This window comes from Oryzias latipes, chromosome 16 (assembly GCF_002234675.1).
Source record: "Oryzias latipes chromosome 16, ASM223467v1".
Taxonomy (NCBI): domain Eukaryota; kingdom Metazoa; phylum Chordata; class Actinopteri; order Beloniformes; family Adrianichthyidae; genus Oryzias; species Oryzias latipes.
Genome location: NC_019874.2, coordinates 3054513 through 3077175, shown reverse-complemented (window position 1 = coordinate 3077175; position 22663 = coordinate 3054513). Strand labels below are relative to the sequence as shown.

Sequence of the window (22663 nt, the reverse complement as noted above, 5' to 3'; positions counted from 1 at the left end):
TATACCTGTCGCCTCTGGGATGCCTGCTGCTGTTTCCTTACCTCCTTGGAACCAATCAAGATGGGTTTGGGTTTTTAAAATCATTCTACAAAAAAAAAACATCTCCCTGTCACATTCTCACCTTAATCTTGGGAGGAAAACATTTAAACAGAAAATACATTGAAAGAAACAGAACAGAATCGGGGTGTGTTTGGTGGGTGAGTCACTTATGCTCATCCCTGAGGGGAGGGTGTGTCAGAGTTACAACTTCTGGCATGTTGCGTTCAGTCACACCCAATCCACTTCTGTTGATTCTCCTTCTCATGCAGAAACACCTCGGCCCCCCTCTCCCACCCATATAATTAGAGCTTTGGGTTTGGATTGCAGAAAGGCAAAGGAAAGCTCGGGAGATGCTGACAGACACATGCAATAGAAACACAGCTGTGCTTTGCAGGAAAATTGTGTTTTCATGGTTTTAGGAGAGTTTAAAAAGTTGACACATTAGGGGCAACAGTGAATGTCACACTGCTTCCTGAAGTGCTGCTTTCAAAAAAAACCCTGTAAAATCAAAGGACTGGATTTTCTCACAGTTTGTGTTAGTCAAGGAGACAAACGTGAAAAAGCAAATATAATTCACTCCGGAGTATAGGTCGCATTTTTGAAAGAAAAAATGTAAGAATTCTGAAAAATGATGCCAAGCTTAGCGTAACGCTACGTTCACAATTCAAAAGTAGACACTCTTGTCACATGTGTGAGAATCTACCGTCTAGGTTTCCGCCTCATGGCTACATGGAAGCGTGGACATTTAGATCTCATTTAGAACGCACGGCAGACACAGAGGGTGAGAAATCAGACGCATTTGTGTTCTTCTTCTCCACCGTGTTTGTTTTGGACGGTGCTTCTTCTGCGATGCTGTCAGTAGCAAATACTGATACTCACACCTACAGCGCCCTCTAGTGGTTGTCAACGGGGAACAACCACTGAAGGTTACGGGTTGTTTGTGGGAAATACATACAAATACATGAGCCTATTTATGTCAAAAGAAAATCATAAAAGTCGCTCTTGAGTACAAAAAAACACCACTTATACTCCCAAAAATATAGTATGATGGAAAATCTGCAGCCCAACTGCAGTTTTCAGTGTCTGTTATAATGATTTTATTTATTATTATGCAGCATAAAAAGTTCATTTTTATTTTTCTCTAATGGTTTCCGTTAGTTTGCTTCCCTCTGCTCCCTTTCATGAGTTGTCTTGATTTGATCGAAAAATAAAACAATACTTTCATTTGTTTACATTATTTATGTATTCAATGTTTTTTTTAAAGCAAACAAAAAATTAATCCAATTAAAGTTCTTGGTTTGTTAAAAGATATCTTCGCCACATTTTTTCACACTTTGTGTGGGGGAGGGGCATTAGAAAAGAAGCAGAAACTTTACGGTTCGTCCTCACATAGTCAGAGCCATTAAAAGGAAAATTAAACTTATCTTCCAGTCCTGATAAATTTATCACTAATTCATTTGTAATTATAAATGATTAACAAATTGATTAATTTATCACTTTGTCATAAAATGATCTCATTGGGTGATGGGTAATTCCATTAAATTTGACCTTTTGGTTTCCACTGACCTACTTTATTCCAGTTTTTATTGTAAACCCTCCACAAACGCTGTGCTCATGTACTTTGATCGTGTCTATGTTTAGATCTCAGACATCCAGGTGAACGGGCAGTCGGAGGACATGTCGGCCAAAGAGAAGCTGCTCTTCTGGTCTCAGCGGATGACGGAGGGCTACCCGGGAATCCGCTGCGACAACTTCACCACCAGCTGGAGGGACGGCAAACTCTTCAACGCTGTCATCCACAAGCACTAGTAAGGGTGGAGGTCATTCACTGGTTGATGCAAATAATATCCAAAGAAACGATTGCAGGCAGGAGTTTCCATTGCAGCTCAGTGCACCAGCAGGCAGGCTTTATACCCAGCTTCATACTAGTACTGACAGAGTTTATGCCTTTCTTGTCACAAGTTTAATTCAATACTGAGCTCACTGCAGCATGGAATGCACTCCAATGTCAAATTACACGTCGTGATACCAGTTAAAACCTGCTCTGTAATTAAATCTCACCCTCCGTCCTAAAATCCTTTCAGATTGGATAACCATGATGGGAGTGTTATAGCTGTGATGAATTAGAAGCAGAGAGACGGCAGCGGTTATGGACATCTGTACACTTCTGCACTGACATTACCAAAGCTTTCATTCTGTTAGCTGTGAAAGATGTTCCCATTTTGGCATGGGTCCCTGTGATCAGCCTTTAATTACTAATCAGGAAAGTCCCAGCGCTCCAGTTACTGTCGTCAACATTTTTGTTGTTTCAGATGCTGCCATAATTTGAGCCACAATTCCTTTATGTTTTGCATACAATTTGTGATTCATTTATTTGGCTTTTTTTTTTTACTAAAGAAGCTGAAAATGTGTCTGTTGTACTTACAATAGGCTGATTCCCTGACTGATGATGTCTTTTTTTTATATAACAAACTAAACAACTGGAGATTATTCAGCATCCTGGCAAGGCATGGTGTATATATTTCCAATTGGATACTCCAACAACTGTGGTATTTATTCGCAAACGGCAGAAAAGCAGGATTAGATGAGGGAAAATGTTTTGGTTCCTTTACAGCCGTTGTGATTTGAAAAAGAAAAATGTGCCTGCAGGGACAAGTTCCCTTGAACTAGAAAATGTACCTGAATATTTTTTTCTTTTCACTTTTTAATACTCCTGAGGCTGGCTCAGTGTTACTTTTCATAAAGGTCAGGGGTGTGGTTTGTGGGTGTAGCTATGGATCCCTGTCAGCCACAAGAAACCGTGGCACTACGACTTGGTGTTCCTTTATCAGCTTGGAGAGTTCCCAGGGTTCGTACGTGCACTTTGAGCCGGGATTTGAAAAGCTTCAGATGAATTCATTCCAACCTTTACAAGACTTGCTGCACCAACCAGACTTTTTTCCATCTAAGCGAAATGTGCAGAGACTTCAGGAGGAGTGGATGAAGACAACAGACACTCCATTGCAATAGGACTAACCTGCAACCATCAGGCTCGTCACAGAATTCCTAAAAAAGGGACATGCACCTTTAACCAGTTTTTACATCGTTTTCTTTATTGGTGCTGCAGAAGAACAATTTGGCAGATGTTATCATGCTTAGTGCAAGAAGTAAGTCCAAGCAGAGGAAAGGAAGTCTGGGCTTCATTCGCGGTCTATCAGGGTCCGTCAGCGATGTGGACAACCGAGTGGTCATGTTTTGTGAAGACATTCCGTCTGAGGGATCCTCTTGGGATTCAGGCCGGGGCTCTCACAGCTCAGGGGCCCTCTCCAGCATTGAAGAACTGGGCCACGGAAGGAGGTCGCGTAGCTTTCACGGAAGAGAAGACCAGAGCGGCCCTACAAGGCCAATGAAGCATCACTCTGTACGAGAAGTCCGTCACGGTGCAGCTTCTTCTGTTCACGGGCGCTACCCAGGCCAATCCACGCCACGCATCAGAGAGCTGTATGAGATCAAACTTACTGCGTTTGCTTTCTGATTCATTGCTGTTGCAATATTCAACTGATTTGTAAAGTTGGAGAATGCTAAAGTTATAGCTACCATGAGAGAAAGATGTTTAAAAGTTGGAAGCTAACTGCATGGATGATTGATGAGGTGAGGCTATTTGATGCATTTAGTCACTCCATCCTGCAGTGTAGTTTTGAACTTTTGTCTCTCCTCTGAGTCAAGCCTTGGCTGGTTTCTGACTTAGAATGTGTCAGATCTGATTCTGGTAGTCGTCCACTAAATTACATTCCAGCTGTCGATTCTCTAACATCTGCCAGGAAGATTCAAACCCCCAGAGGACAAACAAGCAGGTGCTCATGTGGGTTTGTCAGACTTTGAGCAGGTGGGCTTTTTTACTGTGTTTAGCCATGGGCAGTAGGGCTTAAAAACCCTCTGCTGCCAGTTTACCTGAGATTTACCACAAATAACCATTAATGTTTTCACAAGCTGCAATCATTTTCAAAATTCTTCTACCTGCAACTTATTTCTTTTCACTTACTAACAATTTATTCAGTAAAATTTAAACTTGACTCATGGATTTATGAAGACATAACTGTTTAGGTTCAGCTCAAACTTCTGTATGAATAAGGTCAATAAAATTAATTGCAAATGAAAAATCTAAGTCATATTTAGTATTTTACCATTTGTTTAGACTACAGCTTTGTAGAAAACTGTTATGGTCAAGCTTGTGTATCAGATGACTAATGTTGGAACATGTTTTTTTTTCATTACGTTTTGTGTCTGATAATCATCGAGGCTCCTCTTGATCCGTTAAATGTCTTTGCTCAAAAGTCCCAGACTCATCGACATGGGTAAGGTGTACCAACAGTCCAACCTGGAGAACCTTGAACATGCGTTCAATGTGGCGGAGAAGGATCTGGGAGTGACGCGCCTCCTGGACCCTGAAGGTACTGATGTCAAAAACAATTTATGTGGCTTAGATGTTAGATTTAATGTGGTTTAGAGTTAGAAAAAGGCCTTTGTAACATGGATTCTTTAATGCTTTAGACGTTGATGTTCCGCACCCTGATGAGAAGTCCATTATTACTTACGTCTCTTCTCTATATGATGTCATGCCTCGTGTTGATGTCCAGGACGGAGCTAGAGCCAATGTAAGTAAAGCTCAAATATAAAATATACAAAGAGAAGCTGAGAATTAACTTTAAAAAATGCAGGTTAGTTTTGATAAAACATTAATCATATTCATAGTTTTTAGGTTAATGTGTTTCAGACTGGTGACTTATCTGTTGGCTGATCGATCGATAGATACCTTATTTTCCAGACTATAGAGCGCACCTGAGTACAAGCCACACACACCATTTTAAACATACACACCTATCTACAAGCCACATGTTGTAACAACCCAATTAGTAAGTCATCAATTGTCCTCCACTATGCGACTATCACCAGTCTCAGAGAGGGTGAAGTACACAGTATTTAAGCCTATTTGAACACATCCACAAACGGTATGGAGGTCACTTCTGCTCACAGCCCCCTCAGTCATGGTGAGGAATTTTACACCCACGATTCCCCACTTGCCATGAGTCTTAGGGGGTTAAGGCGGGGCTAACCCCCAGGTCGCCACACTGTGTTGTAGAACGAGGGTGTATATGTGCTGAAACCCCGCGCGTGCCTAAGAAGGAGGAGGGAGTCGCAGCGGAAGGAGGGGAGAGGGCAAGTGCAAGGAGTGACAACAAGAGCAGCGAAAGTGTGTTTGGAGTGTGTGTATGTTTGTTATACAGAGTGAAAGGGAACTGTTATAAATGAAGGTTTCCCCCAGAAGAAGATGAATGATTCTCTATTAACCCGCTCTGGAGGCTCTGAGGGTCCGAACAGTGAAGTGAACCCCAAAGGAAGATCCGCCTTCAGCAGGGAGGAAATAAAGAAAAAAAGAAATTGCAGGAAAGGCTCTAACAGCACATGACATATTGACAAAGACACAGAAAGAATTTTCAAAGTTTTAATAATATACCAGAGCTTTTCTTTCCAAACAGTGCCTGTGACACGCCAGTAACACGACACCAATATGGTAGTAACAGAATTAACAGGGCTGGTTAAAAAAACATACTGGTAAAAGTCACTGAGAGCAGCAGTAACTTATAAACCCGCACGCGCCTAATTCACTCCTGAGCTTGTGCTGCCCTCTGCATCATGCAGCAGACCGGCTTTTCCAACCCGTTAGTGATGGTGGATTATTTCACACTGCTTTTAACGATTGCTTTTAACTTGAAAGCTGTATCATATTGTAGTGGCGGTCACGTGCATGTTGGGTCTAAGGGCACTAAAGGATTGTAGGATGCGGCCAAAGTAGGTCTGAGCATGGGTGTTTCTTTTTGTTGCACCATGACTGAGGGGTCTAAGAGCAGAAGTTACATCCATGCTGTTTGGCTGCTTGTGGGTGTGTCAAATTAAATGGACTTGTTGCACGAAATGGGATTATATATTCAGCTAACTCTCTGAGACTGTTTTAGGCAGCAACACGTACATCATATTCCCCATGCCCCACACTTACCTTATCTGCTCGAGCACCCCTAGCGGCCGTCAAAAAAGGCATACATTATAAAATTTGGGTTGTGACACAGAAATACTGACGTAAACTTGTTAAGAACTTGGACTCAATATTACTATTAAATGTGAACTTTTTGAGCATAACTATTGACCTTAACCTAGATTCTTTCCCTCATGACATTCTCTTAAACCCTGAGTATGACTGCAATGCTATCTGGAGAATCTTTCCAAAAAATAAGCTGCTCCTTCACCACCCTGCCTGCAAGCACAACATGTAGATTGTTTCTAGCTAATCCAATTCATGGTGATGTGTGATTGAACAAAAATGCTGGAGAAGAGGAGCCGTCCTGCTTGCTGTCGTTGAGCCTCATGTGTTTTTCTGCTGCATTGGCTGTAGGAGCTGGAGCTTCGCTGGCAGGAATACTATGAGTTGGTGACCATTCTGCTCCAATGGATCCGTCAGCATGCCATGATCTTTGAGGAAAGAAAGTTCCCTGCCAGCTACGAGGAGATAGAGGTGACTTTTTTGACGTTGTCAAATCCAGGGGTTTTGACTTTATTTAAAGTTCTGAAAAAGCTAAAACCTGTCTAAAAAGTGTGTGTTCAGTAAAATTCTGTGAAAAAGGGGCTGTGGCAGCATCCCATTGTTGGATCAAAGAATGCCCTGGTGTATTGTGTAGCTGTGGGCAAATAAAGGCTACTGTATTCAAAGCATTGTTCTAATGGGGTGTAGTGAGACCATACTTAGAATGCAGCCAAAAGCAGATAAGATTTCATTTCATTAAGCCTCGGAAGATACACCCTAACCACTCTTTGTCAGTGTCCCAGTACAAAAGCATTGCGTGACTTTTTTATCTATCTGGGTGGTAAAGGGACTTGCACAGATGAATTATTGAATATAATCCTTCTAAGAATATTGTTTAGTACAGTGTTAGACAGATTTGGTCCTGAAATAAAGGTGGGGAAACATGTGACTCTATTCAGCGTTTATTGAGTTTACACTAGTCATGGGAATGAGTGTCCATCTCTTTTAGGTAGATGAGACATCACCTCACTGTTTACTAGCTCAAACTACCATGTGATGTGTTGATGTACACATTCCGGCTGTGTTTAGAGCAAAAGTTAATTAAGGATAAATCAAAATCAAATCACTGGTCTGAATATTTCCTTTGTTTATTTTTACCACAGCTTCTTTGGCGCCAGTTCCTAAGGTTTAAAGAGACAGAGCTTCCTGTGAAAGAGGGCGACAAGAGCCGCTCCAAACAGATCTACCAGTCATTTGAGGCAAGCTAAGTCAAATGAAACCTTTTCTGTTCTTTTTTCTGACCTTCCTGTCATTTCATAATGCTATAAAGATGATAATGTTGTTCACAGAGTGCAGTGCATGCTGGCCAGGTGAAGGTCCCTCCAGGCTACCATCCCATTGATGTGGAGAAAGAGTGGGGTCGTCTTCATGCGGCCATCCTTGAGCGAGAACGGCTGCTCAGGATAGAGTTTGAAAGGTCGGGAAAGTGGACTTCAACCTTGCATGGTCATGTACAAATGCAAATACAAGATTGTTATTACTGGGATATGCAATTCAATACATGACAGAAAAGAAATATGCTTAAGCTAATTTCAAAATTAACTTAATGCAAACGGAAGAAGATGAATGAATGAATGAATGAATGAATGAATGAATGAATGAATGAACTTAATGCAATGGCAATCAAGGGGAAACTCTAATGATATGAGATAAACTTTGATCCATCGCTGGATGTCGCCCATCACTGATAAAATACTTAAAAATTAATATAATGTAGAGCAAAAATGGACACAGCACTCTTAAAAGGAAGCAACTAAAACTCAGCAGATAAAGAAAAGCTGACGATGTTGAAGGTTCCTCATGTCTGTAGAAAATGTAGAGGCCCGTTAAGCCATTATGCTACGTTCACCACATTTGCTAAAAGCACATTCTTGAACCTTCATTTAGCACATGGTGTATACGCTGGACTGTTGCTATTTTAGCGTCTGTCCGCCAGCCATAGCTGGAAGAGGCTTGGAGCAAAATGTCGAAGTGGTGCAAATGTTGCTTCAAGCTTTTTCTTTATCAGCTCGAAAGAAAAAGACTTGGTGTCATAGAATTCCAGCCCGGCACAAACCGCAATGATTCATTTCTCCTCTATGGGCAATTTTCAAATGGGTGCCCCTTCCAGCTCTATCAACTCAGTGGCCTGAGTGGTAGAGTGTCCGCCCTGTGACTGGAAGGTCGGGAGTTCAAACACAGGCAGACAAAATAATGAGTGATTACAACCTACGGCTGAAATCCACTCTGACTGCCGTCCAAGTCCCTCTGACCTCTGGCCAGAGATCGAAGATGTGACCCTGCGCTACGTTCAAATCCAGGCCGAGTCAAACCAAAGACTCTAAAAATGGGACCCAATGCCTCTCTGCTTGACACTCAGTAATGAGGGGTTGGATTGGGGGGGTTAATCCACCAAATAGTTCCCAAGCACGGCTGTGTCTGCAGCTCAACGCTCCCCCAGGGGATGGGTCAAATGCTGAGAACAAATTTTACACACCTAGGTGTGTGACAAGATAAAGGGACTTAAACTTGAACTTTAACTTATGCGTTTGAGGGCCATGCATTTTGTACGTAGAGCTCGATAACACTCGTAGAAACTTGCATAGAGAGTTTTGAATGTGGAAGCCCAACAGACATAAGCGCGTGTTTACATAGACTTTTCATTGAAAGTGATTGCTTGAATGGGCTTTGATGAGGAACGTAGCTTTAGACATTAAATAAGCCTGACACTTCCAATCTGCCAAAGCCTCTTGACTTTTACTAAGACACAGTCATGATAGTTGTTTCCTTAGTTGGCTAGCTAGCTAGTAGAATTACTATGTAGAGATATAAACAGTTTTATCATCATTTGGTAATTGTAGATAAAAGCAAATACTTCTTGTCTGTGTTCATTTGTAAAAAGCCAGAGAATCTACTGTGTACTGGTACACCATTTGATATAATTCAATCTGATGAAAGAGGATTAGACGTTGTCGATTATTTTTACAATTGGAGCGAGATGGCTGTGTGTGCACAGAGGGAGGGTTTCCTGTCATAAGACTTTCCTCTCCTCTTTTAGTCTGACATTCTTGTTTTCAGTTTGTACATGTGGATTGGCTGAATGAACAGACTCGATGTGAGGAAGAACTGCAATGTTTCGCTCTCATTTTTAGCTTGCTTAGTATCGAGAAGTTTTCTAGCAGAGTGCTTTTGTTTTTTTTTTACCTGAAATGGCATTTGTGTCTGAGCCTCATAAACTGGAGTATTTGCTGCATCGTGGACGGTTGTAAGTGTTGGGAGTGGTTTGTTTGCTGAGCCTAAGGTGAAAAATGAGGAGTTTTGTTGTTGTGTCATTGTTTTATCAGTTAATCATTCTTTTTACTTTGATTTGGTCTCATTCAGGCTTGAGAGGCTCCAAAGAGTTTTCGGTAAAGTCCAAATGGAGTCAGGCGTCTGTGATGATCAACTCAGTCGCCTGGAGAGTCTGCTCCAGTCGGTAAGATCCTCATTTGGTTTAACACAGTCACACACCGCCTACTACGTGCAAAAGTCACAAAGTTACTTCATGTAGTAGGAGGTGTGTCACTCTGTTGAATTCCTTACTTGTCTGAACTTTAGACTTTATGTCATCCTATAATTCGAGTCTTTTGTCTATTTAAAAGTAGCTCCCATTGACAGATAGTCTATCTGTTACAGTGGTCTGTATGGTAGTGTTCATGTTCTTCTTTAAGCTTAAATGTGACAGTGTTATTCTGCATGTTTATTGTCAAAGTCAGGAATGAAACAATAAAAAGCATGACGTCATTCTTGTCTTTTTCTAGGACATCCGTCTTCTGAACGCTGGGAAACCAGCTCAGCACACAGCAGAGGTGGAGAGAGAGCTGGACAAGGCCGAAAACATGATTCGCCTTTTATTCAATGATGTGCAGTTTCTCAAAGATGGGCGCCACCCTCAGGCTGAACAGATGTATCGCAGGTGAGCGTTCTCTCGAGCTGCATTTAAGTGTGCTGACAAAAAGAAATAATATAAAGGACCTTATTTAAACTAAAGGAATTAAATGATAGTTTTAACACAAAACAGAATACTGAGCTAACCAGTGCTTGTGTTCCTAAACTCAGAGTTTACCGCCTGCATGAGCGCCTGGTGAACTTGAGGAGTGATTACAACCTACGGCTGAAATCCACTCTGACTGCCGCCCAAGTCCCTCTGACCTCCCAGCAGACCTCCATGAAAGTGCGGCCAGAGATCGATGATGTGACCTTGCGCTACGTTCAAGACCTGCTGGCGTGGGTGGAGGAAAACCAGCGGCGCATCGACTCTGCAGAGTGGGGATCAGATCTGCCCTCATTGGAGTCGCAACTGGGCAGCCACAGAGGCCTGCATCAGACCGTGGAGGACTTTAAGTCCAAGATCGAACGGGCAAAGTCTGATGAGGTACAATAGGGATAGAACTAGAGCACCAAACCTCCCCCTATTCACAAGCTAAAATAAGCTCGGCGTGGACGTGTTTTGTCCTGCTTTCATGTCATCTCTTTGACATTTCTTGTATTTTCAAGGGCCAATTATCTCCTGTGAGTAAGGGAACATACAGAGAGTACCTGGGAAAACTGGACCTTCAGTATGGCAAACTACTGGTAAATATTTTCACATTTCAAACATTTCTTGCAGGTAAAATTCAGATCTTGGAGTAAATTTTTTCTGAATATTTTTCTCCTGTAGAACTCCTCCAAGTCTCGCTTGAGGAACCTGGATTCCCTCCATGCCTTCATCTCTGCTGCCACAAAGGAACTGATGTGGTTGAATGACAAAGAAGAAGAAGAAGTAAACTTTGACTGGAGTGACAGGAACACCAACATGACGGCTAAGAAGGACAATTATTCAGTTAGTATAGCCGTGCACATTTTAACCCTGATGAAGAGGGTGCAAAGAAATGTGATCATCAACCATTTCCTTTGGGCCTGTTAGGGTCTCATGCGAGAGCTGGAGCTTCAGGAGAAGAAAGTCAATGACATTCAGGCTTTGGGAGACAAGCTTGTCAAGGATGGACATCCTGGCAAGAAGACAGTGGAGGTGAATGAAGCAGTAATTGTGGCTGATGGATTTAGGGAGGAGCTTCTTGCAGAACCATAGTACCTCAATGTTTTCCTCTTTTTTTCTCCACCAGACATTCACAGCTGCACTGCAGACACAGTGGAGTTGGATCCTGCAGCTGTGCTGCTGCATTGAAGGTCATCTTAAAGAGAACACGGCCTACTACCAGGTGTGAAAGAGGGAAATGAATGGATCATAACCTGCAGTTCCTACACCCCTGCTCCAGAAAGGGTATTGATCTCCTTATGTCACCTGGCTTTACAGTTCTTTGGCGATGTGAAAGAGGTGCAGGAGAAGATGAACAAAATGCAGGAGAACATGAAAAAGAAATACAGCTGTGATGGCTCTACAACAGCAACACGCTTGGAGGATCTGCTGCAGGATGCCGCGGTGGGTGGGATCTTTTCTTGGATTCTGATTATAAACAGATAACTGTCACTGATTTCATTCTAACATGGCTTTTTTTTGGCTATAACAGGAGGAAAGGGAGCAGCTAAATGAATTCAAGACTCTGATTACAGCCTTGAACAAGAGAAGCAGATCCATCATTCAGCTGAAGCCCCGTAACCCCACCACCTCCATCAAAGGCAAAATGCCCATTCAGGCCGTCTGTGACTTCAAGCAGCAGGAGGTTAGGGGCCTCAACAAACAACACTCCCACTGGAGAAACACTCGATCGGATTGGAGTTCAACAGAACCTGAATACTCCTCATTTGGTTTGTTCCAGATCACCGTCCACAAAGGGGATGAGTGTGCTCTCCTGAACAACTCTCAGCCCTTCAAGTGGAAGGTCTTGAACCGCTCTGGACACGAGGCGCTGGTTCCTTCAGTTTGCTTCATTGTACCTCCGGTCAACAAGGAGGCTCTGGACAGCGTGTCAAGGTGACTGTAGTCAGCTTTCACACGGATGCCTGACCTGCTCACATTCTCGGAGTGTCTCAACTTTAACGTGCCTTCCTTTTCTAGTCTGGATGCAGGCCATCAGCAGATGCTGTCCATGTGGCAGATGCTCCATGTAAACATGAGGAGTCTGCTGTCATGGCAGTACCTGACGAAAGACTTCACACAGATACGGTCTTGGAACATTACTATGGTTGGTTTCAACCCTTTTTCCAAAAAACCTCAAATAAAATGCATAGAAATAATTGATGCTTAGATTAAGGTTTTCAGATAAAAAAAATACCTGGAGTTCTTGCCAGAATATTTGGATAAATAATCAGCACAACATTTTTTTTGCCTCCATTCAGTTGAAGACCATGAAACCAGAAGAATACCGGCAAGTCATGAAGAACCTGGAGCTCCACTACCAGGACTTCATGCGCGACAGCCAGGACTCCCAGCAGTTTGGACCCGATGACCGCATGCAGGTGGAAGGGGAATACAACAGGTGCATCAAGCACTTCGATGAGCTGATCCACTCCATGGAGAAGGGTGAGGATTGACTCACTAAAGTACCAAGCATCCATAACTTTTATTAACCAGCTTTGGAATAATCACCTAAAGACACATTTTACAGTCTACAATTGTTGGTTGATGTTTCAGGACAAATATTTAAGCTCAAAGGTGAGTGGCGAACAGCGAGCCGAAGCTCCAGCTAACCAACAGATGTGTGAATGCTTCAGACATGAGCACCACTTTGACTGCATGATGAGTTTACTGTCAGCCTGCTGTATTGGCATTTCTGCATCAAATCGGCAGCATATTGTTTGGTAGTGATGGAGATTGTGACGCTTCAAACATTTACCGGATTCTTTGGACTATAAGTCGCGCCTTTGGGAGAAATTTCTTTAGCAAAATACGGGACAGAGAACGGATATTTTATCATGAAAGGCAAATCATAATGACAGATAATATTATACTGAAAGTATGCACGCTTCACTACCGTAACACATAGATTCTTGATATGAGCAATTGTTCAGGTAACCAAAGCATAAAGAACATGCTAATGCTAAGTCAGCTAAACATTGTATCTCTTTAAATCACTAAAGATGTTGAATTCTTCATCCTCTGTGTCACTTTGGAGCAATTCCGCCAAGCGTTAGACTGACCGGTGCCTCTTCTTCTGTGTTGCTGTCAGTAGCATATACACACATATACACACACACCTACAGCGCCCCCCGGTGGTTGTTGCTATTTATTTTAAAATAATCACAAGTTGCTCCTGAGTATAGGTCCCACTTCCGGCCAAACTATGCAAAAATCCACGACTTATTCTCCCAAAAATACGATATTTGCAAACTTTAAACACAGAAGAGTTTGGTGTTGAAGATCATGCAGTTGTGTTGGCTTGTCTAATAATGTGCTGCACCAAATTGCCATTAGCTTTTGCTAATTATTTAATTCACTTTATAACAATTTAACTAGACTGCATTTAGCTCCTTGTGTTGTTGTAAAACTGTCAATGTTTTTTTTGCCTTTTAGAGTGATCTGATTTTATCCAAAGTATTAAGCAAAATGCATCATGGCATTGTGTTTCACAGGTCAGCAGGATGAGACTCTGTGTAAAAACTACATCTCTGAAGTCAAAGAGCTGCGTCTGCGCATCAAGGACTGCGAGGCGCAGACCGTGTCTCGCATGCGCAAACCCCTAGAGAAAGAGCCTCTGAAAGAATGTGACCAGAAGGCCAAGGATCAGAGGGTACTGTTGTTACATCCTGGAGTTTAAATACATACAAGTTTGGGGGGATTATTTCATACATTGTACAAGGAATAAAATGTAAACTGCATCAACCAGAAGCTGAGCTTCTTTCCTGCTACAGAAACTTTTCCTACACGTTTTATCTGTTGTATTTTATTTGTTAGTTTCTGAGACATCTGGTTTCAAGCTGCTGACTTTGATCTTGCTTTGTTCTTGCAGAGAGTGCAGATCGAGCTTGAGGGCCTTAAGAAGGACCTGGACAAGGTGTCTGTGAAATCAAATCAGGTCTTGAACTCACCTCAGCAACCAGCCTCAGCTCCTTTGCTGCGTTCAGAGCTCGACCTCACTGTGCAGAAGATGGACCAGACCTACATGCTCTCCTCTGTTTATCTGGAAAAGTAAGACACCACGAGAGGCATACATTTGTGAAGCAGTTGGTTTGTTTTTAATAAAGACATTTCATCCTGCAGGCTGAAGACTGTGGAGGTTGTCATTCGTAACACGCAGGACGCTGAGGGCGTGCTGAAGCGGTATGAGGACCGTCTGCGGGAGGTTCACACTGTGCCTGGTGACAATAAAGAAGTGGAGAGCTACAGAACTAAACTGAAGGTAAAAACACAACATTCTGCTTCCAAATACATTTGTCACAGTTGATCAATCATTTTCTATTTTGGTGACGTTCTGCAGAAAATGCGCGCAGAGGCCGAAGGTGATCAGCCGATCTTCGACTCCTTGGAGGCGGAGGTAAAGAAGGCCTCTGCTGTGAGTGACAAGATGTCCCGCGTGCACAGCGAGCACGACGCCGAGCTGGACCACTACCGCCAGCTGATGAGCGGTCTCCAGGAGCGCTGGAAGGCTGTGTTCACCCAGATGGACCTTCGCCAGCGAGAGCTGGAGCAGCTTGGCCGCCAGTTGAGTTACTATCGCGAGAGCTACGACTGGCTGATCCGCTGGATCGATGACGCCAAGCAGAGGCAGGAGAAGATCCAGGCTGTGCCTATCACCAACAGCAAAGCTCTGAAAGATCAGCTCGCTCAGGAGAAGGTATTTGGAAAGGTTCTTTATAGAAAACACCTTGAACTGGTGGATGTCTAACGTGAACACGTTTCTCAACACAGAAACTTCTAGAAGAGATTGAACAGAACAAAGATAAAATTGATGAGTGTGAAAAGTATGCTAAAGCATACATTGACACCATCAAGGTGAGTGTTGAGCAACAACTTTGCATCCATTGTGTGTGCATTGCTGTGTGTGACGGTTTGCCTCTGTGCTAACAGGACTATGAGCTGCAGCTGGTTGCATACAGAGCTCAGGTGGAGCCCCTCGCCTCCCCAGTGAAGAAAACCAAACTGGATTCTGCTTCTGACAACATCATTCAGGAGGTAGATGTACAAAACTCTGAGTACTGCTGAAAAAGATGCAAAGATCTGGGGAGACTGTGGATTGTTTGTTTTTTTGCGACAGTGATGCCATTAATTATCACAAGTATTATTAAAAATTGACAATAATATTTTACCAACAGGGTTTTTGGAGGGCATCAAACAAACAACACTCATCACCACATAGATTTAGCAAGAGTCAGGTCAAGTCTCTGAATTAGATTCTTTGTGATACTAAAAAGTCACACAATAGTTGTTGTGAAAATTGAACATTGCGATACTACGTTCACAGCGTGCGTGTGACGCGCTCTCTTGAATGAGCTAAACACACGCGTTTGAACACGCGTTTAGCATACGGCGTTCACACTGGACGGTCGCTATCGATTCTAGTGCTGCCCGCCACCTACAGTGGGAAGAGGCTTGGTGCAAAACGTTGAAGCAGTGAAAATCTCAAGAATCTTCCCCCAGGCTTTTTCCTTCACAGATCTATTCCAAAATATGAAATTCTTGATAATTATGGCCGGACACCAACCGCATTTATCAATTTCTCCCCATGATCAATTTTCATATGGTTTCTTGAAATAAAAGGATGCCAAATGTGAGTCCTAGTTGTCACAGTTCGACCTGGTTTAACATTTATTCTGGGTTTATTATGTAGAGCCTGAAATCAGTCCTAGAAAGAAGTGTAGCGACGCATGAACGCCAGCGTTTTGAAGGCGGAAAAAATGAATAATAGCAGTTGGGATCTAAAAACAAAAAACTTTATATTCAGAATTAAAAGGCAGGTGAAATCAGACGCAAGTTAATTTTTTTGCAAGGAAGAATGGAAGTAACATTTTGAAAACTTGGCGTTCAAAATATTTTTTAAACCATTAATTTAGATTTGAGATTTATCCGAAAAGCCTGAGCGCTGATGTTTCTGAAACTACTGAATACCGAATCTTAAGAAAGTCAAAAGACCGTAGTTTCAAGAAAAACGGTCTTGTTTTCTGTCTTGCAACACAAAAATAATATCAAGAAAGTTTTCCAATAGTAAAATAATCTTAGTTTAGGAAAACATGTCTTAGTGGCTAGAATGTGTTCTTAACAGAAGGATTCTTGGTAAGAACATTTCTCTTCCCTCATTGCCAGATTTGTTTGTTTGGGGGAAGACATTTTGACTTCCTTCTGTGGGTCTGTTTTTGCAGGATGCGCTGAGAAAAACAGTAACATCAGTGAATAATGGGAAATAAATGGGAAATGAGAAATGTAAACAAGTGCAGATCAGTAGTGAAGTGTTAGACGTTGTACTGAAATTAAGAGGGCATCAGAAATGTTTGGGCTTCAGCTTAATCCACTGAAATGTGAAGACCTCATTTAGAGGAAATGGTCTGTTCCTAAATCTCTATTCTGTGCTTAATTATTGCATTTTTTACTGCAAAGAATAAATGGATGCTATTAAAAGAAAATAATGTTTACAGTAGTTATTTGGATGGAAAACATGGATTTTAAATCAAGTTTGGTATTGTGTAAATGTGGACTGTAAAGCTAAATCTGATCAATTTGTGGGATTTCTTTCCTTTTTCTGCATCAGTATGTCACTCTGAGGACTCGATACAGTGAGCTGATGACGCTCACCAGTCAGTACATCAAGTTCATCACTGAGACGCAGCGCCGCCTGGAGGAAGAGGAGGTGCGTGACATTTGCCTGAGGGTCCCAAACAAACTAGATTCTAACGCAAACTTAACCCAAGCAAACCGTGCAGTCAGCAGACAGACCCCCATCCGATCACAAACATGCATGCACGCACACGCCCACGGTTTTTTCTGCCTGTCTCATGCAAACACAGGCACACATTACACCTAATGTCCGGCTGACGATCACTTCCTTTACACGGTTTGCATGAAATGCTGGCATGCTGTAGCTGACTCTGCAGCCAGACGAAGCTTCAGGAAGTCTTTTAAAGGGAGAATATCAAAATATAACTGAATGTGATGATTGCAAAAAGATGCGATGCACGTGTTTGGAGTGTGCTCACATTCAAGAAAGTGAGGGATCAAAGAAGATGAGTTTTGAATTGACGTCCTTCCGTTCCGTGTGTGTTGAACATTTAGAATGAGGGGTTCTTTCTTTCACTCACTTCACTTTTCATTTCTTTCCCTCTTATTTGTGTTCGGGGTAAACATCGCATCCTTTTTCCTAATTTACCACAGATTTACGGATCCACATTCTTTTCTAACCTGATGCTATGTTTGTGTCCTTGCTTCTTCTAAATGCTTGCCAGTGCTTGTCCATGATGAATGCTTAACTTGTCTGAGCGCTAAAAAGGTAAATGACTCGCTGTAAAGTGTCTTGTGTCATCTTAACATCTGCGTTTCTTCCTAACAGCATTTTGGCCCTTCTTGCATTTTTAATTTTCAGAACTTTTGCAGATATTCTGTAAACTTTATAGCCTCCCTCCTTATTCTAAAAACCTTACTGAGGCTGCAAATGCTCAGCTTATTTAACGCAGTCGACTCCTGCGGCTTTTCTGATCAACACAGACTGTAACTCACAGTCCTGTCTTGTGTTTTTCACTAACAGTGATTCAAAGAACCCCTGATGCATGGGATGGAATACATTTAGAATTACATTTAGAAAGAAAAAGATAAAAGAATGTTTTTATAAATGTTATGATGGATTCATGAAATGATCCTTCAATCAAGTCTAAAAGGAGAGGGGAGGAATGTTTGTCTCACTGCTGCTAACAGCTGTGGGCAAAAACAAAGCAGAAGATTCCTTCTTTACGTAGCATTTTAGCAAGTCAGCTGAGCAGCCACAGATGCATGTCAGGATTTTCTTGCTGTGTTGTGAAGTGACGTTTATGTTTCCATACATTCACTGATTTATTTTCACTTTTCCTAAATTGCCTTGTGATTTTTTTTTTTTCATTGCATCATGAATTTAACATCACCTTGATGAATGTGCATCTAATTTGCATCGAGTTGTTGATTTCTTCTTTGAGCTAATCACATTATTAACATTACTGAGGTCATACACTACATTCATTTGCTCCTAAACAAGTGTGTTTTGGGCCTGATTACCAAAGTAACAACTGCTGATGCACACACTGATGTGAGCAAATTGATGTAAAGTATTACCTTTAACCTGTCATGCTTGATTATAATCCTTTCTTTACCATTTGCTTCCACTAATGCAGAAAGCTGCACAGAAACTCAAAGCGGAAGAGCAAAAAAAGATGGCGGACATGCAGGCTGAGTTAGAAAAACAAAAGCGGTTAGCTGAAGCTCACGCAAAGGCCATTGCTAAAGCTGAGAAAGAGGCTCAAGAGCTGCAGCTCAAAATGCAGGAGGAAGTAAGCAGGAGGGAAGTTGCTGCTGTAGATGCAGAAAAGCAGAAGAGCAACGTTGAGTTGGAGCTGCATGAACTCAGGAACCTCTCAGAACAGCAGATCAAGGACAAAGGTCAGCAGGTGGACGAGGCTCTCAAGAGCCGGGCCAAAATCGAGGATGAAATCCACCTCATCCGCATCCAACTCGAGACAACTTTGAAACAAAAGTCCACAGCCGAATCTGAGCTCCAGCAACTTCGCGATAGAGCAGAAGAAGCTGAGAGACTCCGGAAAGCCGCCCAGGAGGAAGCGGAGAAGCTCCGGAGACAAGTTCACGAAGAGTCTCAGAAGAAGCACATCGCAGAGATGGAACTGAAACAGAAATCTGAGGCGGAGAAGGAAGCTGCTCAGCAAAAGCAGAAAGCTCTTGAAGTCCTGGAGGACCTCAAGAGACAAGCCGAGGAGGCAGAGAGGAGAGTCAAACAGGCGGAGATGGAAAAAGAAAAACAGATCATGGTGGCTCACGAAGCAGCCCAGAAGAGTGCAGCTGCCGAGTTACAGAGCAGACACATCTCATTTGTGGAAAAGACCTCAAAGTTGGAGGAATCACTCAAGCAAGAGCACGGTGCAGTCCTCCAGCTCCAACAACAAGCGGCTCAGCTCAAGAAACAACAGGAGGATGCAGAAAACGCCAGAGAAGAGGCAGAGAAGGAGCTTGAGAAGTGGAGGCAGAAAGCCAACGAGGCTCTTCGCCTCAGACTACAAGTGGAGGAAGAAGCACACAAAAAGAGCCTGGCTCAAGAAGAAGCCGAAAAACAGAAGGAGGAAGCAGAGCGAGAAGCTAAGAAGAGAGCCAAAGCTGAGGAGTCTGCCTTGAAGCAGAAGGAAATGGCTGAAAGGGAGCTGGAGAGGCAGCGGAAGCTCGCTGAGAGCACATCCCAGCAGAAGCTCACTGCGGAGCAGGAGCTCATCCGTCTCCGGGCCGAATTTGACAACGCAGAGCAGCAGAGATGTCTCCTCGAAGATGAACTTTACCGTCTGAAGAATGAAGTCGCTGCAGCCCAGCAACAGAGAAAACAGCTGGAAGATGAACTGGCCAAAGTCAGGAGTGAAATGGATTTGCTTATCCAGATGAAGGCAAATGCAGACAGAGAATCCATGTGCAACACCGAGAAGAGCAAACAGCTGCTGGAAGCTGAAGCTGCCAAAATGAGGGACCTGGCCGAAGAGGCCAGCAAGCTTCGAGCCATCTCAGAGGAGGCCAAGCATCAGCGGCAAATTGCAGAGGAAGAAGCAGCTCGTCAGAGAGCCGAGGCCGAGAGGATTCTCAAAGAAAAGCTTGCTGCCATCAGCGAAGCCACTCGCCAAAAAACCGAGGCCGAGATTGCCTTGAAAGAGAAGGAGGCAGAAAACGAGAGACTCCGTCGGCAGGCAGAGGACGAGGCTTACCAGAGGAAAGCCCTGGAGGACCAAGCTAACCAGCACAAACAGGACATTGAGGCAAGGATAGTTCAACTCAAAAAGTCCTCTGAGGATGAAATGGAAAGGCAAAGGGCGTTAGTAGACGAAACGCTGAAGCAAAGACGGGCTGTTGAAGAGGAGATCCGAATACTTAAGCTCAACTTTGAAAAGGCCTCATCTGGAAAACTTGATCTGGAGCTGGAGCTGAACAAGCTGAAGAATATTGCGGAGGAAACTCAACAAAGCAAGCTCCGAGCAGAAGAGGAAGCTGAAAAGCTGAGGAAGCTTGCCCTCGAGGAGGAGAAGAGAAGGAGGGATGCTGAGGAAAAAGTGAAGAAGATTGCTGCTGCAGAAGAGGAGGCCGCCAGACAGCGCAAAGCCGCCCAAGAGGAGCTGGAACGGCTGAAAAAAAGAGCAGAGGAAGCCAAAATACAGAAAGAAGAGGCAGACAAAGAAGCAGAGAGGCAGATCGTTGCAGCCCAGCAGGCAGCTCTGAAGTGCAATGCAGCTGAGGTACAGGTACAGAGCGTCCTTGCTCAGCAGAAGGAGGATAGCATCACGCAAAAGAAGCTGAAAGAAGAGTACGACAAAGCCAAGAAGCTGGCCATCCAGGCAGAGGCCGCCAAGCAGAAGGCTGAAAGAGAGGCAGCTCTCCTTCGTCAGCAAGCAGAGGACGCAGAGCGGCAGAAAGCTGCTGCCGAGCAAGAAGCTGCAAACCAAGCCAAGGCTCAGGAGGACGCAGAGCGGCTGAGGAAGGAGGCCGAGTTTGAAGCCGCCAGGCGAGCACAGGCCGAAGCCGCAGCCCTCAAGCAGAAGCAGCAAGCTGACACCGAAATGGCAAAGCACAAAAAGTTAGCCGAACAAACCCTGAAACAGAAGTTCCAAGTGGAGCAGGAGCTCACCAAAGTTAGGCTTCAGCTGGATGAAACAGACAAGCAGAAGTCCCTCCTGGACGGGGAGCTGCACCGGCTGAAGGATGAGGTGGACGATGCCGTCAAACAGAAGACCCAGGTGGAGGAGGAGCTTTTTAAAGTCAAGGTCCAGATGGAGGAATTGGTCAAACTAAAAATGAGAATAGAGGAGGAAAACCAGCGTCTCATCTTGGATAACAAAAACAACACGCAGAGGTGTTTTGCTAGTGAGGCAGAGAATTTGAAAAAACTCGCAGAGGAAGCTGCCATACTAAGTGTTGAGGCCCAAGAGGCGGCACGCCTGAGGCAGATAGCCGAAGAGGACCTCAACCAGCAGCGAGCGCTTGCAGACAAAATCCTCAAAGAGAAAATGCAAGCCATACAGGAAGCATCCAGACTCCGAGCTGAGGCAGAGATGCTCCAGAGACAGAAAGAGCTGGCTCAGGAACAAGCACAAAAGCTTCTGGAGGATAAGCGGCAAATGCAGCAGCGCCTGGAGGAGGAAACGGAGGAATACCACCGCTCACTACAAGCAGAGAGGAAGAGGCAACTAGAAATCACAACCGAAGCAGAAAAACTCAAGCTCCAGGTTTCTCAGCTTAGCGAAGCCCAGGCAAAAGCCGAAGACGAAGCCAAAAAATTCAAGAAACAGGCAGATGCAGTGGCTGCCCGTCTTCATGAAACGGAAATTGCCACCAAAGAAAAACTGACTGTGGTTCAAAGACTGGAATTCGAGAGACTAAATTCCACCAAAGAGGCCGATGATTTACGCAAAGCTATCACAGACCTAGAGAGTGAGAAGGCTAGACTGAAACAGGAGGCTGAGGAACTTCAAAATAAGTCCAAAGAGGTATTGTGTCCAAAATGGCATAGCAGAGCAGCTCATGTCATTGTTAACTCGAAGGACTAACACTTCTCTTAAACATTCCTCTATTTCTTTCTTTGATTTTTACTAATCATGAATCTGTATTTTTAATTTTAAATATTTTACTTTTCTTACAGTGCACTGTGCTCATGCTCATCGTCTCCCTGAATGCTTTTTTTTTTTTATTATTTAAAGACCTGCACCAATTCGCTTTAAGTTTCTACCCGTCCAAATTCCCTGTGAATTGAGTATAATCCTGACCCAGTAGCAAATAAAACATTATAATAAATATATTTGTTCCTTTTCATTAAAGTGGTACCATAAAGTATTTAAGGTCCTATAAACTCTAAACGATACATTTGTTTGCTGAACAAGCACAAATACCCACTGACTACCTAATGCCTTACAGTTTACACAAAGTTCCATCATAGTTTGTAGAATTTCCATCGGTTAAACTGACCTCCATTTTTATTGACCAACTCAATAAAAAACAGGATTATCTGGCAAACGAGCAAACAGGTTAAAGTAAATCTCAGTGTTTTTTATCTGTATCGTTCCATTATTACAATGTAACACGACATTTTCACAAGACCTCTAAGACTTGCAGCGCAGTCATACGATGGGCTGAAGGACTGTTACTTTTTCCTTTTCTGAAACAATCAGGTTTGAGGTTAAAGGACCATCCAAATGCAAAAGAAAGTTCACAATCGTCATATCTCTTCGCCCTAGACTGTATTTGTGATACTAAGATGGACTTTAGAATGTCCTAACATGACCCATATTAATGAAGCTTTTGCCATTAATTGTTCCCAGGTTTTACAAGGCCGTCACTGCCTTTATGTCCACCTTAAGTCAAATAAAGATTGTCTACAGCAGGGTTCTTCTATGGGTCTT

General features: G+C 43.2%; 1 protein-coding gene across 1 annotated transcript in view; it reads left to right on the top strand.

The window, feature by feature from the left end:
- LOC101157521 (plectin) overlaps positions 1 to 22663 on the top strand; it is a 194012-nt gene that overhangs the window by 125578 nt on the left and 45771 nt on the right. Inside the window, exons 7-33 of the mRNA XM_023964104.1 lie at positions 1681 to 1847; positions 4354 to 4469; positions 4570 to 4673; positions 6467 to 6586; positions 7258 to 7353; positions 7444 to 7571; positions 9515 to 9608; positions 9934 to 10088; positions 10232 to 10547; positions 10670 to 10747; positions 10833 to 10994; positions 11079 to 11183; positions 11278 to 11373; positions 11469 to 11594; positions 11683 to 11835; positions 11932 to 12086; positions 12171 to 12297; positions 12452 to 12635; positions 12747 to 12767; positions 13685 to 13842; positions 14062 to 14240; positions 14313 to 14451; positions 14530 to 14886; positions 14961 to 15044; positions 15120 to 15224; positions 16795 to 16893; positions 18401 to 21754. Of these exons, the coding sequence (XP_023819872.1) occupies positions 1681 to 1847; positions 4354 to 4469; positions 4570 to 4673; positions 6467 to 6586; positions 7258 to 7353; positions 7444 to 7571; positions 9515 to 9608; positions 9934 to 10088; positions 10232 to 10547; positions 10670 to 10747; positions 10833 to 10994; positions 11079 to 11183; positions 11278 to 11373; positions 11469 to 11594; positions 11683 to 11835; positions 11932 to 12086; positions 12171 to 12297; positions 12452 to 12635; positions 12747 to 12767; positions 13685 to 13842; positions 14062 to 14240; positions 14313 to 14451; positions 14530 to 14886; positions 14961 to 15044; positions 15120 to 15224; positions 16795 to 16893; positions 18401 to 21754 (6978 nt within the window). The remainder of the gene's footprint in view (positions 1 to 1680; positions 1848 to 4353; positions 4470 to 4569; positions 4674 to 6466; positions 6587 to 7257; positions 7354 to 7443; positions 7572 to 9514; positions 9609 to 9933; positions 10089 to 10231; positions 10548 to 10669; positions 10748 to 10832; positions 10995 to 11078; positions 11184 to 11277; positions 11374 to 11468; positions 11595 to 11682; positions 11836 to 11931; positions 12087 to 12170; positions 12298 to 12451; positions 12636 to 12746; positions 12768 to 13684; positions 13843 to 14061; positions 14241 to 14312; positions 14452 to 14529; positions 14887 to 14960; positions 15045 to 15119; positions 15225 to 16794; positions 16894 to 18400; positions 21755 to 22663) is intronic.